The sequence below is a fragment of the Leptonychotes weddellii genome, chromosome 7 (genome assembly GCF_054177405.1).
Source record: "Leptonychotes weddellii isolate Sample4059 chromosome 7, ASM5417740v2, whole genome shotgun sequence".
Classification (NCBI taxonomy): Eukaryota; Metazoa; Chordata; class Mammalia; order Carnivora; family Phocidae; genus Leptonychotes; species Leptonychotes weddellii.
In genome coordinates this window covers 22,660,623-22,674,055 of record NC_138375.1, presented here as the reverse complement: position 1 = coordinate 22,674,055, position 13,433 = coordinate 22,660,623, and the positions used below count along the sequence as shown (strand labels likewise).

Here is a 13,433-nt window from a genome sequence, read left to right as displayed (position 1 = left end):
ATAGACATTGGGGCGGGTATGTGCTCTGGTGAGTGCTGTGAATTGTGTAAGACTGTTGAATCACAGACCTGTACCTCTGAAACAAATAATACATTATATGTTAAAAAAATAAAAAAGAAGATAGTAGGAAGGGAAAAATGAAAGGGGGGGAATCGGAGGGGGAGACGAACCATGAGAGACTATGGACTCTGAGAAACAAACTGCGGGTTCTAGAGGGGAGGGGAGTGGGGGGATGGGTTAGCCTGGTGATGGGTATTAAAGAGGCACGTATTGAATGGAGCACTGGGTATTATACGCAAACAATGAATCATGGAACACTACATCAAAAACTAATGATGTAATGTATGGTGATTAACATAACAAAATAAAATTTAAAAAAAACAAAACAAAAACCAAAATGTTGGCAACAATTCCTAGACCTAAGTAACAGGTTGCTACTGATGAAGGGCATTTAAAATAATTTTATATTAGATTACCTGTGACCAAAATCTTCTCTAGCTTATTAATTTTGAGAGCAGAAGTCAACTTTTTCAGATACTAGGGACCTTTTGACCGTTAAGTGACATTCAAATATTCTTTTAAAACTTAAGTATAAGTTGTTTTTTAACATGTATGAATTTACAGAAATCTATTCATTTTGTCACCTGCTTGGATTTGTCAGATGGCTGACTGGGGCTACAGCTGGGGGGCGGGTAACCAGCTTGTTTCAGTTGCTGGAAGGTTTCCTGGTTTTACCATTGAAACCCCTCTGTCTGGACAAACCAGGCCGCCAACGAGACTTTAGTTGTAGGCATTGTTTTATGACAAAATGAAGCTGTTGGCCTCCATGTGGATTAATTCTGTAGCCTTTGGCTCTAAAGCAGTTGAGCCAAAGATGCCACCATCTCTTGGTAAGAGTTTAGTTTCTAATTAGGGACTGCTGTGAGAATTGAGAATAAGCAAGAAGGTTGCTAAAACTCTTATGATTTTACCATCTTTTTACAAACAAACTTTTAGGATAAAAGAAAGTTATTTTGTTAACTGAAGAAGGAACCACTTGTTCACTTCTTCCTGTAAGATTAAAAAAAAAAATGAGGCTTTCTGTTAAATTTTAAAAATAACCTACATGGACATAATGAGAAACTTAACCATTTGATTTTTATGTTACCATACCTTCTATTTTAAAGGTGTAGAATTAAAGGAATACATTGGATCAGAACAAGACAAGGATGCCAACTTTTATTCAACATAGTAGCAGAAGTCCTAGCCAGAGCAATTAGGTAGGGAAAAGAAATGAAGGGCATCCAAATTGTAAAGGAAGAAGTAAAACTGTCACTATTTATAGATGATATGACTTTACATATAGAAAACCTTTAAAGATTCCACCAAAAAACTGTTAGAATTAATAAATGAATTCAGTATAGTTGCAGGGTAAAAAAATCAGTACACAAAAATTTGTTGCATTTTTATAATATACTAACAGTGAACTATCAGAGAAATTAAGAAACAGTCCCATTTGTAATTACATCAAAAGAATACGATACCTAGAAATAAATTTAACCAAGGAGATGAAAGTCCTGTACTCTGAAAACCATAAGACATTGATGAAAGAAATTGAAGAAGACACAAATAAATGAAAGGTATTCTGTGCTCATGGACTGGAAGAATTAATACTATTAAAATGTCCATATTACTCAAAGCAATCTATGGATTCAGTGCAAACCCTGTTAAAATTCTAATGGCATTTTTCACAGAAATAGGATAAACAACAATCCTAAAATTTGTATGGAATCACAAAAGATCCCGACTAGCCAAAGCAATCTTGAGAAAGAAGAACAAAACTGGAGACATCATGCTCCCTGATTTCAAACTATACAACAGAGCTATAGTAATCACGGTATGGCATTGGCCAAAAAAAAACAAACAGACACATTGGTCAGTGGAACAGAATAGGGAGTCCGGAAATAAACTCATACATATATGGTAAATTAATTTATGGCAAAAGAGGCAAGAATATACAATGGGGAAGGGACAGTCTCTTCAATTAATGGTGTTGGGAAAACTGGACAGCCACATGTGAAAGAATGAAATTGGACCACTACCTTAGGACATACACAAAAGTTAATTCAAAATGGATTGAAGACTTGAATGTAAGATCTGAAACCATAAAACTTACAGGAGAAAACATAGGTGGAAGCTCGTTGGCATCGGTCTGGGCAGTGATTTTTTTATATCTAACTCCACAGGCAAAAAAGTAAACAAATGGAGCTACATCAAACTAAAAAATTTCCATACAGCGAAGAAAGTCATCAACAAAATGAAAGACCTACCTACTGAATGGGAGAAGATATTTGCATTTCACATATTTAATAAGGGGTTAATATCCAAAACATAGAACTCACGTAGCACAATAACAACAAAAAAATCCAATTAAAAAAGGACAGAGGAGGGGCGCCTGGGTGGCTCAGTCGTTAAGCGTCTGCCGTCGGCTCAGGTCATGATCCCAGGGTCCTGGGATTGAGCCCCGCATCGGGCTCCCTGCTCCGCGGGAAGCCTGCTTCTCCCTCTCCCACTCCCCCTGCTTGTGTTCCCTCTCTAGCTCTCTCTCTCTCTGTCAAATAAATAAATAAAATCTTTAAAAAAAAAAAAAAAGACAGAGGATCTGAATAGACATTTTTCCAAAGAAGATATAAATGGCCAACAGGCACATGAAAAGATACTCAACATCACTAATTATCAGGAATATGCAAATCAAAACCGTGAATTATCACCTCATACCTTTCAAATGACTATTATCAAAACAACAAGAAATAACAAGTGTTGGTGAGGATGTGGAGAAAAGGGAACTCTTGTGCACTACTGGTGGGAATGTAAATTGGTACAGCCACTACGGAGAACAGTGTAGGAGTTCCTCAAAAAATTAAAAAACATGATCCATCAGTTCCACTTCTGGGTATTTTGAAGAAAACAGAAACACTAATTCAAAAAGATACGCACCCCCATGTTCACTGCAGTATTATTTACAATAGCCAAGATATGGAAAAAATCTAAGTGTTCATCAATAGATGAATGGATACACACACACACACACACACACACTGGAATACTGCTTAGCCATAAAAAAGAATGAGGTCTTGCCATTTGCAACAACATGGATAGACCTTGAAGGTATTACCCTAAGTGAAAAAAGAAAAAGACAAACACTGTATGATTTCACTTACATGTGAAATCTAAAAAACAAATGAACAAACAGCAAAACCAAACTCAGATACAGAGAACAGATTCGTGGTTGCCAGAAGTGGGCAAAATGAGTGAAGGGGATCAAGAGGTCATAAACTTCTAGTTATAAAATAAATAAGTTGTGGGGATATAATGTACAGCATAGTGACTATAAGTCAATATTGTGTTGCATATTTGAAAGTTGCTAAGAGAATAGATCTTGAAGGTTCTCATAAGAAAAAATTTTGTAACTTTGTATGGTGACAGATGCTAACTAGACTTATTGTGGTGATCATTACACAGTGTATACAAATATTGAATCATTATGTCCAGCACCTGAAGCCAATATAATGTTATATGTGACTTACACTGCAATTTTAAAAAAAAGAAAGGAAAAACAAGATACACAGAGAACTAATGGAAAAAAGGATATAGAGAGGCATCTGTGCATCCTGAATAGAAGTAAGCCATTCATTTGAAATGTGAAATGAAACAGAATAAGCCAGCACACTTCTTCCCCATGATGTGGAATATTTCCCCTGTGCCTTTGGAGAGGTTCAGGAAAAGTTATATCTGACTAGGTGTCCTTTTAAAAGTTTAATTTTTAAAGGTTTCTACGTGGACTGCAGAAAAGGACAAAATCATTGTTCATTATGCCAAATGGCATAGACTCATTTACAGGGATGACATTATAGTTTTTATATAGTATAGCTGCTATGATTAATGGGTTTTAAATGACATTTTTCCCTTGGGGGATGAGGCTTTCCCAGAAAAAATCCAATTAATTTCTTCATTACTTAGGTTAAAGTCAATACTGAAAGACTTCTTATGGGAATAAATGGCTTTGATTTTTCTCTCTAGAAACCTAGCTCTGTCCGCATTGATCAACTGGATCGTGAACAGTTCAACCCCGATGTGATTACTTTTCCGATTATCGTCCACTTTGGGATACGCCCTGCACAGTTGAGTTATGCAGGAGACCCACAGTAAGATATTTCTCGGTGTTTGTCTTAGCCAATTTCACCTTCTACTAACAGCTGAATTAGCAAAGGAATACCCTTTAGTGGATGTTTTCTTATTAAAAAATTAAGACCTGAAATGAACCATGTTTCCAAATTTAGGTTACCAAATGAAACAAGTTTTGGTAGCTCCTGAAGAATTATTTTCTCTCTTGATTTGACTGCAGGAAATTATTATTCAATAGATTATCCTTGGCAATTTTGGTCAACATGAGTCCCGTATATTTTTAACTTTTAAGGAACTTTTCCTTTATTCATCATTATAATATTTATTGTTATTATTATTATTTATTTTTTCAGTGCACTCTAGAGGAAAGTAGCATCATGTTGGTTCCTAGCACTGCCGGATTTATGCAGAATTCTATTTTGGGAGGCATCTTAATAAGAGCTCAAGATCCCATGCAAAGTCAAGGGTTGCGTTGTAAGGAGAAGGCATGACTTCTGACTCTTAGAATTGATGTTACTTTCCACATTTGAGTTTTTCCAACTGGCTTGTTAGTGTTTTTCTGGGAGAAGATGAGGATGTGTGGGAATGGAAATAGTACCATTATATTCTTCAGAAGTGTTTGGATTTCCTACCTCGGTAAACAAACAAACAGTTTCCTGACTTAATTTTTTTTTTTAAGGATTCATAATGGGAGAAAAGGGCATGGGAGATTTTCAATTCATAAATACAATTCTGGCTGATACATTAGAAGAGGCTAAAGGGTTTTGTTCTTTTTTTCCCCCCTTTGGATAAAAGTATGAAGCAGTGAACCAGGCACTGTGTAAGTACTTCTTTCTTTCCTCCATTCTCTAAAAAATTGTTACCAAAAAGGAGAAACCCAGCTAAGGCCAAGAAAGGAGCAGTTTCAATATGACAGAAAATTCGTTGAAAGTCCCTTCTTGTCACAAATGTTAGTAGAATGTGATAGGCTCTCGTGGACTCTCAGATGGCAGGACTGTGTGCTGCTACAGGACTGCATTTCTCTTCATTCCCAGGTCGCTTTACCAGGATCCTTTAGACTGATTATCACATATTTGGCTGCAACAAATATGCTTATTTTTGTCATGGTACATACAAATTGGTGCACAGCATTTGTCTTTTTCCCTCTCCAGTGGAGAAATGGATACAGCTTGGGTATAGCTGGGTATTGGCACAAACGGTGTTCTCTTTTCTAATACTCTCCAACTTTTACTTTCAATGTAGGCAGTTCAGAGACCGACTGTGTCCTTGTTAAGTAAGGGGTCTTTCTTTCAACAACATCAGGAAGTACATATTTAAATAAAATAGGTAATGATGAGAAATGATACATGTTTCTGTTGGTTTTTATGTGTCTTTGGAATTTTTTCCAGAGAGATTCGGGCATATATAGTGACACCTCATTTTCAACACAGATGTATAATTACCAGCTTAATCACTAGGTTCCAGATGACTCTTGGTCATCCTGCCCCACTGCCCCCAAATCAGATCCTTCCTTAGAATGAAGGTTTGTTGCCATTAAGGATATCCAAAAGAATGTAATTTATGATTCAGCAGGCCTATTAAAACAGCTGGTTTTATTGCACTTCAGATTCTCCTACTTTTTGTCTGAGATGTCTGTCTGTCCTTTTCCTTAGGTACCAGAAACTCTGGAAGAGTTACGTGAAACTTCGCCACCTCCTAGCAAATAGTCCCAAAGTTAAACAAACTGACAAACAGAAGCTGGCGCAAAGGGAGGTTGGTATCAAATCCTGTTCTTCCGGGATTAATGATGATGTGCTTCAGATTTATTTCAAGATTATTGCATTACACCATACTTCTAGAATAAGATGGAAAAATACTTCTAAAAAAATCATACTTTTCTTTCCTTACATTAGTATACAGATTGATTTTTTTTTCATCTTTTAGTGTCTAAGGGAGCATCCCCCCCCACCCCGCGAAAGTCCTGTTTCTTAATGGATTCCTACCATTGGGAATAAATATATCTTATTGAAATTTTTCAAATTTTACAATTGCTGGGTAAACCTTTTATCATTAATTAGACTGTACATAATATAATTTGGGTCTTACTCAGATTTCTTGGTCTTTTTTTTTTTTTTTTATTCTTATGTTAAGATTTCTTGGTCTTAAGGTCGTAAAAGATTGCCTTCCATATGTCTGTTAGTTTAGTAGGGTAAACTTATTTCATAAGGTTTTATATCGCAAATTTCATATGTTTTACTAATGAGTAGCATTATCCCTGTATTCCAGGATCATTTATGTTTTAGTTCTTAATTCATAATTTTAAAAATAAATGGATTCAGTATCAACATAAATTTTGTCTCATTGAGGTTTTATTTTGCTTTGGGTAGTATAAGAGAGCAAGGCTTTAAAGCTGGGAAAAGTGTTTGAATTCTGGTCCTGTCACTTCCTGTGACTTGAGCCAGACAGCTTCATTATAAAGAGGGAACCAAGGCTAAGGGAGACTGACTGAAATTTTTCTTGTCGTTGCATCTGGGGAAAAGGGTGGTTGTGTGGACTTCTGAGATACTCCATTTAACTTTCCTCCAATGGTATTTGACCTGTAGTAGCCATTTAATCAATGGTGCAGGCAGTGTGATAATTTCTGTTATTATGAATTCCTGTGAGATTTTTATTGGATAAGTGTGCAAATATAAAATTTTTTTTATAATTAATTATTTGAAGAGAGGTTAAAGGGAAGAGTCAGCTCCTGATTATGTCTTGCAAAAGTTTTAAATCATTGTCTTTTTTAAAATAGAATGTACTGTTGCTACAAGAGGTTTTGTAAGGGTTTTGCAAATTAGAAGGCAGCTTTTAGAATTATGTGGGTTGCAGATTAATTTACTGATTGTCTTTCTTAGATGTAAATGCTTAACATAAGGCTTGATACAAATATAATTTTACATGCTGATTTTAAGTCCCAAACATCACATTTTGTTTCTTTTATCAGCAAAAGGGTATTTTTTTGTTTAAACTCAACAGAATGGTCGATTTGGTTTAGATTTTTTCTTATCTAGTTACCAGGAAAGGCGGGCTCATACCCAAGGCTTTGACCATCCTGGCCTTCATTTCAAATAAAATATTGTAATTTGGCATGAAGAGGTTTGAATACCTGAACAAAAGGGTGATATTGAATGAATCCAGCTTATTTTCTAATGCTTGATGTTTGGCTTAATATTGCTTTACAACTGTCAGGTTACTCATCATAATGAGTTCTTTTCTAGGAAGCGCTCCAAAAAATACGACAGAAGAATACAATGAGGCGAGAAGTAACAGTGGAGCTAAGTAGTCAAGGATTTTGGAAAACTGGCATCCGTTCTGATGTCTGTCAGGTGATGATGCCTCTGAGAACACATTTATACCTGTATACCTCTTTCTTTAAAAGGCATCTGCCACTGAAGTTTTCCTAATTCTGTTAAGTCTATAGAACATACTGTCTTGTAGCTATATGGAACGCCAACCATAAATTGTTTTCTGTTGTTTCGGTTTTGTTTTTGTGTCGGTTTTCATGTTGTCTTGTTTAGTTGTGTGTGTGTGTGTGCGTGCGTATGCACGTGCACAGTGGTGGGGTGAGTGGGGGGGCAGTTACTTAGTAATGCTAAATTCTGTCTCTTCATGTTGAGTGAAGGCAAGTGTATTCTTCAAATGAACCTGCCTGTGTGCAGCGTACGTGTGGGTGCTTGTCAAAAGAGATAGTCCGGGGCGCCTGGGTGGCTCAGTCGTTAAGCGTCTGCCTTCAGCTCAGGTCACGATCCCAGGGTCCTGGGATCGAGCCCCGCATCGGGCTCCCTGCTCCGCGGGAAGCCTGCTCTCCCTCTCCCACTCCCCCTGCTTGTGTTCCCTCTCTCGCTGTGTCTCTCTCTGTCAAATAAATAAAATCTTAAAAAAAAAAAAAAAAAAAAAAGAGATACTCCAACAGTTCTACAGGCAGACTCCTGAAGATACTGTGTCCAAACTTTCCAGACTGATGACTCAAACTTACACTGCAGAGAACTAAAGGCATTAATGAACAAAATCAATATAAATTTCATATTTGAGCCAAATGATAATAGTTTTTCCTTGGGTGAACTAATAGAGGAACATTTCAGCTATATATAACTCTTACTAATAACTGTTTTTGTTTTCCCTATGAGTGGATTTTATACCAGATTAGAGACCCCTAAAACCCAGCATATTCTTTGAGTCTTCACTTCATTCTTTTGTTATGATTAATACTGGTTATGCTCCGTGGGAATTACAGTAAAGGCAATGAGTACTCAGGCAGGGGTCAGGTAGTGTAGTTTGCCATGTTCAGCCTTTGGGAGGAACACTTACAGGTTTCCACTCACTCTGTTTTGATGGTAGCATATATGGTAATAAGTTCACGGTGTCTCGGGTATTTATTTCATCACAGTGAGGTGTTTTTTCTTTAAGGCAGTGTTGGCATTTAATTATTATATTGAACAGTGGGATTTAATCTTATTATTAAAGGTATTGCTAGGTGATTCATTGTGATGTCCAGAGCTACAAAATTTTGTGTTAAGATGGACTGCTATTGATGCCGTGTTACTAGACAGTTTGAGAATAATTCTCTACAGTGGCAGCCAGCTGTGTCTACCAAAGTCTTCAGTTATTTTGCTGACCAATTTTTTTTTTTTTTACTGTAAGTATTCAGAAGTGAGTATCTTCTGCTGATTCTTTCTTAGGGCCTTGAAGCTATATTACCCAGTTTTTCTGTTTCTCCAAAACCGACATAATGTCATCCTAAGGTAGACATAAGAATGCTGAGCAGAATGTTCAACAATCTGCTCAAAATCTGGTGCTCTCAGTGATAAGTCAGCGTTGACAGAGACATCATAAATTGTAGAGCATTATTAACTGGAAGGGACCTTAGAGATCTTTCAGTTCAGTGGGTTTTAAACTTGTGTTTTTGTTAATTTTGAACTTTCTTTTTTTTTTTTAAACAAAACCCTGTAGAGCCCTAATTTGTAAAAAGAAAAAAATAACTGATTGGTGGGTGGTGGGTATGGAGGGAGTATCCTGTTGTACTTGATTCCACCCTATGTAGCAGGCCCTAAGGCAGTTTTGTTTGAAAGCATTGAGCCCTTTTCCCCCTTTCTTTTGGCAAAATGCCTGCATACGGGTGCTGAATAATCTGTTCTACTGCAGTTCTGTGTTCTTCAGCTGTGTCACGAATATCTTACTCTGGCTTCCCAGCTAGATAAGAAGCAGCCAGAGGACGAGGTTATCATCTCCTTATGTATTATATTTTACATTCTGTTTGGAGATTGGCAGGCAAAAGCACTCAGTTCCTTTGACTAACTGGTCAGAGAAATTGGATCCTCATTAAAACTCCTGCCAAGGTGAATACTCCTTGATCTAATAATAGTCCCTTCCTCTGTAGGACTCCCCCTCTTCCAAAGACAACTGCCATCTGTTTAGAAGCCATGTTTCCAGTCTCCAATCCTCCTATTTTTTACAAGTAATGTTGGCCTTAAAGTTCTTATCCTAGAATAAATGTTTCTTTTTGTGTGCGTCCCTCAAATAAGATGGCAGGTGGCATGTAATAATGCAGTTTAAAACATTCAAAATAAAGGCACTTAGTGTGTTTGGTAATGAAGAATAAGAATCTGAGAAATAGCAGTTAAATGAATACTTTGAATAATCCTGAAGCCTGTGAACAGATAAACTCATGCTTAATTTTAAGGGGAAAAAAAAAAAAAGCACTTCTCTAAAATCCTCAGGGGTGGGGATAGGGGAAGGATTCTCTATTTGGTAATTCATTGATGTAGAACCTACTGTTCATTAGTAATAATTGTTAGTAGGTTGCTGGCAAAAGCCTTGTGATGTTATCTGGCTGCCGCTGGAGATAAAACTGTTGTGATAAATCTAAGTACCAGCCTCTCATTCCAGAAGTATAATTTCCCAACCAGAGCAGTTAGTAGGGTTTTTATGAGGTTAGAAAATTCTACCTGATGTCCCAACCAGTGTTAGGAGAAATGGAAATCTAGGGCTGAGCCTGGAACTTGTAATTACATGTGAACTAAATGCAGAACTTGAAGTCATGTTTAGAGACAAACTATTGAAAGGTTTTTTTCTGTGTTGCTGTTTATTAGAGTGACTTCTAGGTAATATGGGGGGTGGAAAGCAGGAATTAAAACCTGAAACTGAGGCTGAAAAATTCAACAGTATGCCTCAGAAAAGGCAGAAAGGCAATGCTACAGGATCCATATTTTAAGAATGGGGTTCTGCCTACTGAGGTTGAATTGGTATCTTTTAGAAATAGGTACTTGTACCCTCTGCTACAGTAAGGAGGTGGCTCATGGGAATCAGTAAACTGAACCATAAGAATGGAAAATGGATAAAGGTGACAAACAGAGACATCAAAAAAGGAGCAAGGAGGGCGCCTGGGTGGCTCAGATGGTTAAGCGTCTGCCTTCGGCTCAGGTCATGATCTCAGGGTCCTGGGATCGAGTGCCGCATCAGGCTCCCTGCTCAGTGCAGGGTCTGCTTCTCCCTCTCCCTCTGCCATTCCCTCTGCTTGTGCTGTTCTATCTCTCTGTCAAATAAATAAATAAAATCTTTAAAAAAAAAAAAAAAGGAGCAAGGAATCTGCTACCATTATGGTCATCTAACCCACATAAGGCTTATGCTGTATTCGGGGGTACTAACTCCTTGAGAAAACTAAGGCCCAGGTACGTGGAGAATTGCTGTTGGTGCTGGAAAGATGAGCTGAGTTGTGGTCTTGGTATTTATACTGAGTAGACACAGGGCTCTATGTGGACTCGTTTATAGCTGTGCTGTCTTCCCACAGTGACTCTAGAATGGAATGGAAGGCTGCCATGCGGTATCACACTGAACTGATATTCTCGCTCCATGATCTATCAAGGGGTGACTGAATAGTGAAAAGAAATATCTTTAGGGATTAAGAGGTTTTGAAAAACACATTCAAGGAGTCATTTTCTAAGTTAGAACTTGGGATGGAAATGGAGATTTATACCTCTGAGAGACATATGGCTTCACAGTTACTGTTAACAAATTTTTGGACCATGTGAGATACTTGATTTTTTTTTTTTTTTTTTTAAACCGGAGGTGTAGTGCTTCTTGTAAAGGAAGAGAACGAGATTTTGCTTGAAGGCTAACTGGCCTGATAGAGAGCTGTCAAAATTATATTTTTATTATGTAAATTTCCAACATCTACAAGATGAGGGAGAAAAGTGTAGGGAGCACTGTGCTATCCTCACACAGCTTCAGTTGTTACCAGCAGCATCTCTGTAATATCACAGTCACTGTTCATGTTTTCCTGATTATCTTCTAGATATGTTTCAGTCTGCTCAAGTGGCCGTTCAGACAAAGATCCATACATGAGTTGATGTGGTTTAAGTCTCTTTACTCTTTAGATTCTCATTCCATTTTTCCCTTGCAAATTTTTGTTGTTGAAGAAACTGGATCTTGTGTTCTATGGTGTTCCTAAGGTCTAATCTGGGTTTTGCTGATTGCAACTTCATGGTATCATTCAACATGTGCTTCTCTCCCTTATATTTTCTATAAATTATTATAAACTGCTGTCTAATAGAATACCACTGGCCATACGTGGCTACTTAAATTAATTAGAATTAAATGAAATTAAAAATTCAGTTTTAATTGTCCTAGCCACATTTCAAGCACTTAATAGACACATCTGGCTAGTGCCTGTTATAACAGCAGAGATGCAGAATATTTCCATCATCATAGAAAGTTCAGTTGGATGGCAGTGATCAGATCTAAGTTTATTTTTTTGTACAACTTTTTCACAGGTGGTAGTATGGTGTCTCTCTCTCTCTCTCTGTGTCTTTTTATAGTAAGTGATAATCCAAACATTTAATAGTTCTTTCAGAAAGTAAATTCTGTTAATAGAAATCTGACTTAATCAGACCATTTTTCAGTTGAAGAAATAAGTGTTCAAATTGGAATGTAATTCTCCTCAATCATATACCTTTTTTTAAAAATGAAGTATAGTTGATATAAAATTAAATTAGTTTCAGGTGTACAACACATAGTGATTTAGCAATTACTTACATTACAGAATACCAAAATAAGTATATTGCAGTATTACTGACAGTATTCCCTGTGCTGTACTTTTTATCTCCGTGACTTATTTATTTTATAACTGGAAGTTTATACCCCTTAATTCCCTTCACCCATTTCATCCATTCTCCCCAACTCCCTTCTCTTTGGCAACCTCCAGTTTGTTTTCTGTATTTATGAGTCTATTTCACTTTTGTTGTTGTTTTTTAGTTCATTTGTTTTATTTTTTAGATTCTACATATAAGTAAATCAGAGTTTTTTTGTCTTTCTCTGTCTGGCTTATTCATTTAGCATAATACCCTCTAGATCCATCCATGGTCTCTTTTTTGTGTGTGTGACGTTATTAGTCACTGGTGAATTATGACCTAGACCCAGGATATATTAAGAGCTGCCAAAGTGGTATTTTAATTCTGTCTTCTGTATTTATTTGTTAGAATACTTAAAAAAAGATTCTTCCCCTCGGTACTGATCCCATATAGGGACCCCATATAAGATAAAAAAAAATTACTCATTTGATTTATTCTGTGATACACAAACAGTAGTCCCAGAATAACAATATTAATGGCACCACCAACAAAATGATTATGGGAAGTAGTTGTTTGTTTGGGGGTATTCCTTGTCTGTGATTCTCTACAGATACATCACATGAGGCCTGCACACTCAGATTACTGTGTTTTTAGGTCACTTGTGCTTAGACCACAAACTGGTTACACAGTTAGATTATTTTATTTGACTTTTGATTTTAAATGTTTCTTTTAAAAATTAAATATTGTTTTATAAATCTGTAAAATATTTACCATAATTCCAAACTCAGGTTTACAAAGCCAAGTCTGTTTTTGAAAATCTAATTTGTTTCTCTTGCTTCTACCCCATTCTTGCCACCCCGAACCCCTAAGGGTAGCCATCTTTTAGAAATGATTTAATTTTCCTTTTAATACAAGCAAACACACACACACACGTTGTTTGGCCTCCCCTCTATCACACTGTTTTTTGTTATGTGGTCACTATGAGGTCCATTTTCTTTGCTTTTTTATTTTCTTTTTTATCTCTTTGTATTTAGGGACGTTTGTAATTCTGTTCTAATGGTTATCTTTATATTAACACCTTTGTAGTCTAATGAAACTTCTCCCTCCGCTCCTATGTTTGTGTGTGTCCCATTGTCCATTACTGAAAATGACTACTGTTTACTATTTCTTTTTTTTTTTTTT

General features: G+C 36.7%; 1 protein-coding gene across 8 annotated transcripts in view; it reads left to right on the top strand.

Annotated features, from left to right (window-relative positions):
- DROSHA (drosha ribonuclease III) overlaps positions 1-13,433 on the top strand; it is a 117,706-nt gene that overhangs the window by 54,484 nt on the left and 49,789 nt on the right. For 7 of the 8 annotated variants that reach the window (XM_081825936.1, XM_081825942.1, XM_081825940.1 and 4 more), the window contains 3 exons: positions 4,060-4,184; positions 5,817-5,916; positions 7,404-7,511. In XM_081825936.1, coding sequence (XP_081682062.1) covers positions 4,060-4,184; positions 5,817-5,916; positions 7,404-7,511 — 333 coding nt within the window. The remainder of the gene's footprint in view (positions 1-4,059; positions 4,185-5,816; positions 5,917-7,403; positions 7,512-13,433) is intronic. The other variant, XM_081825939.1, reaches the window with a different exon arrangement.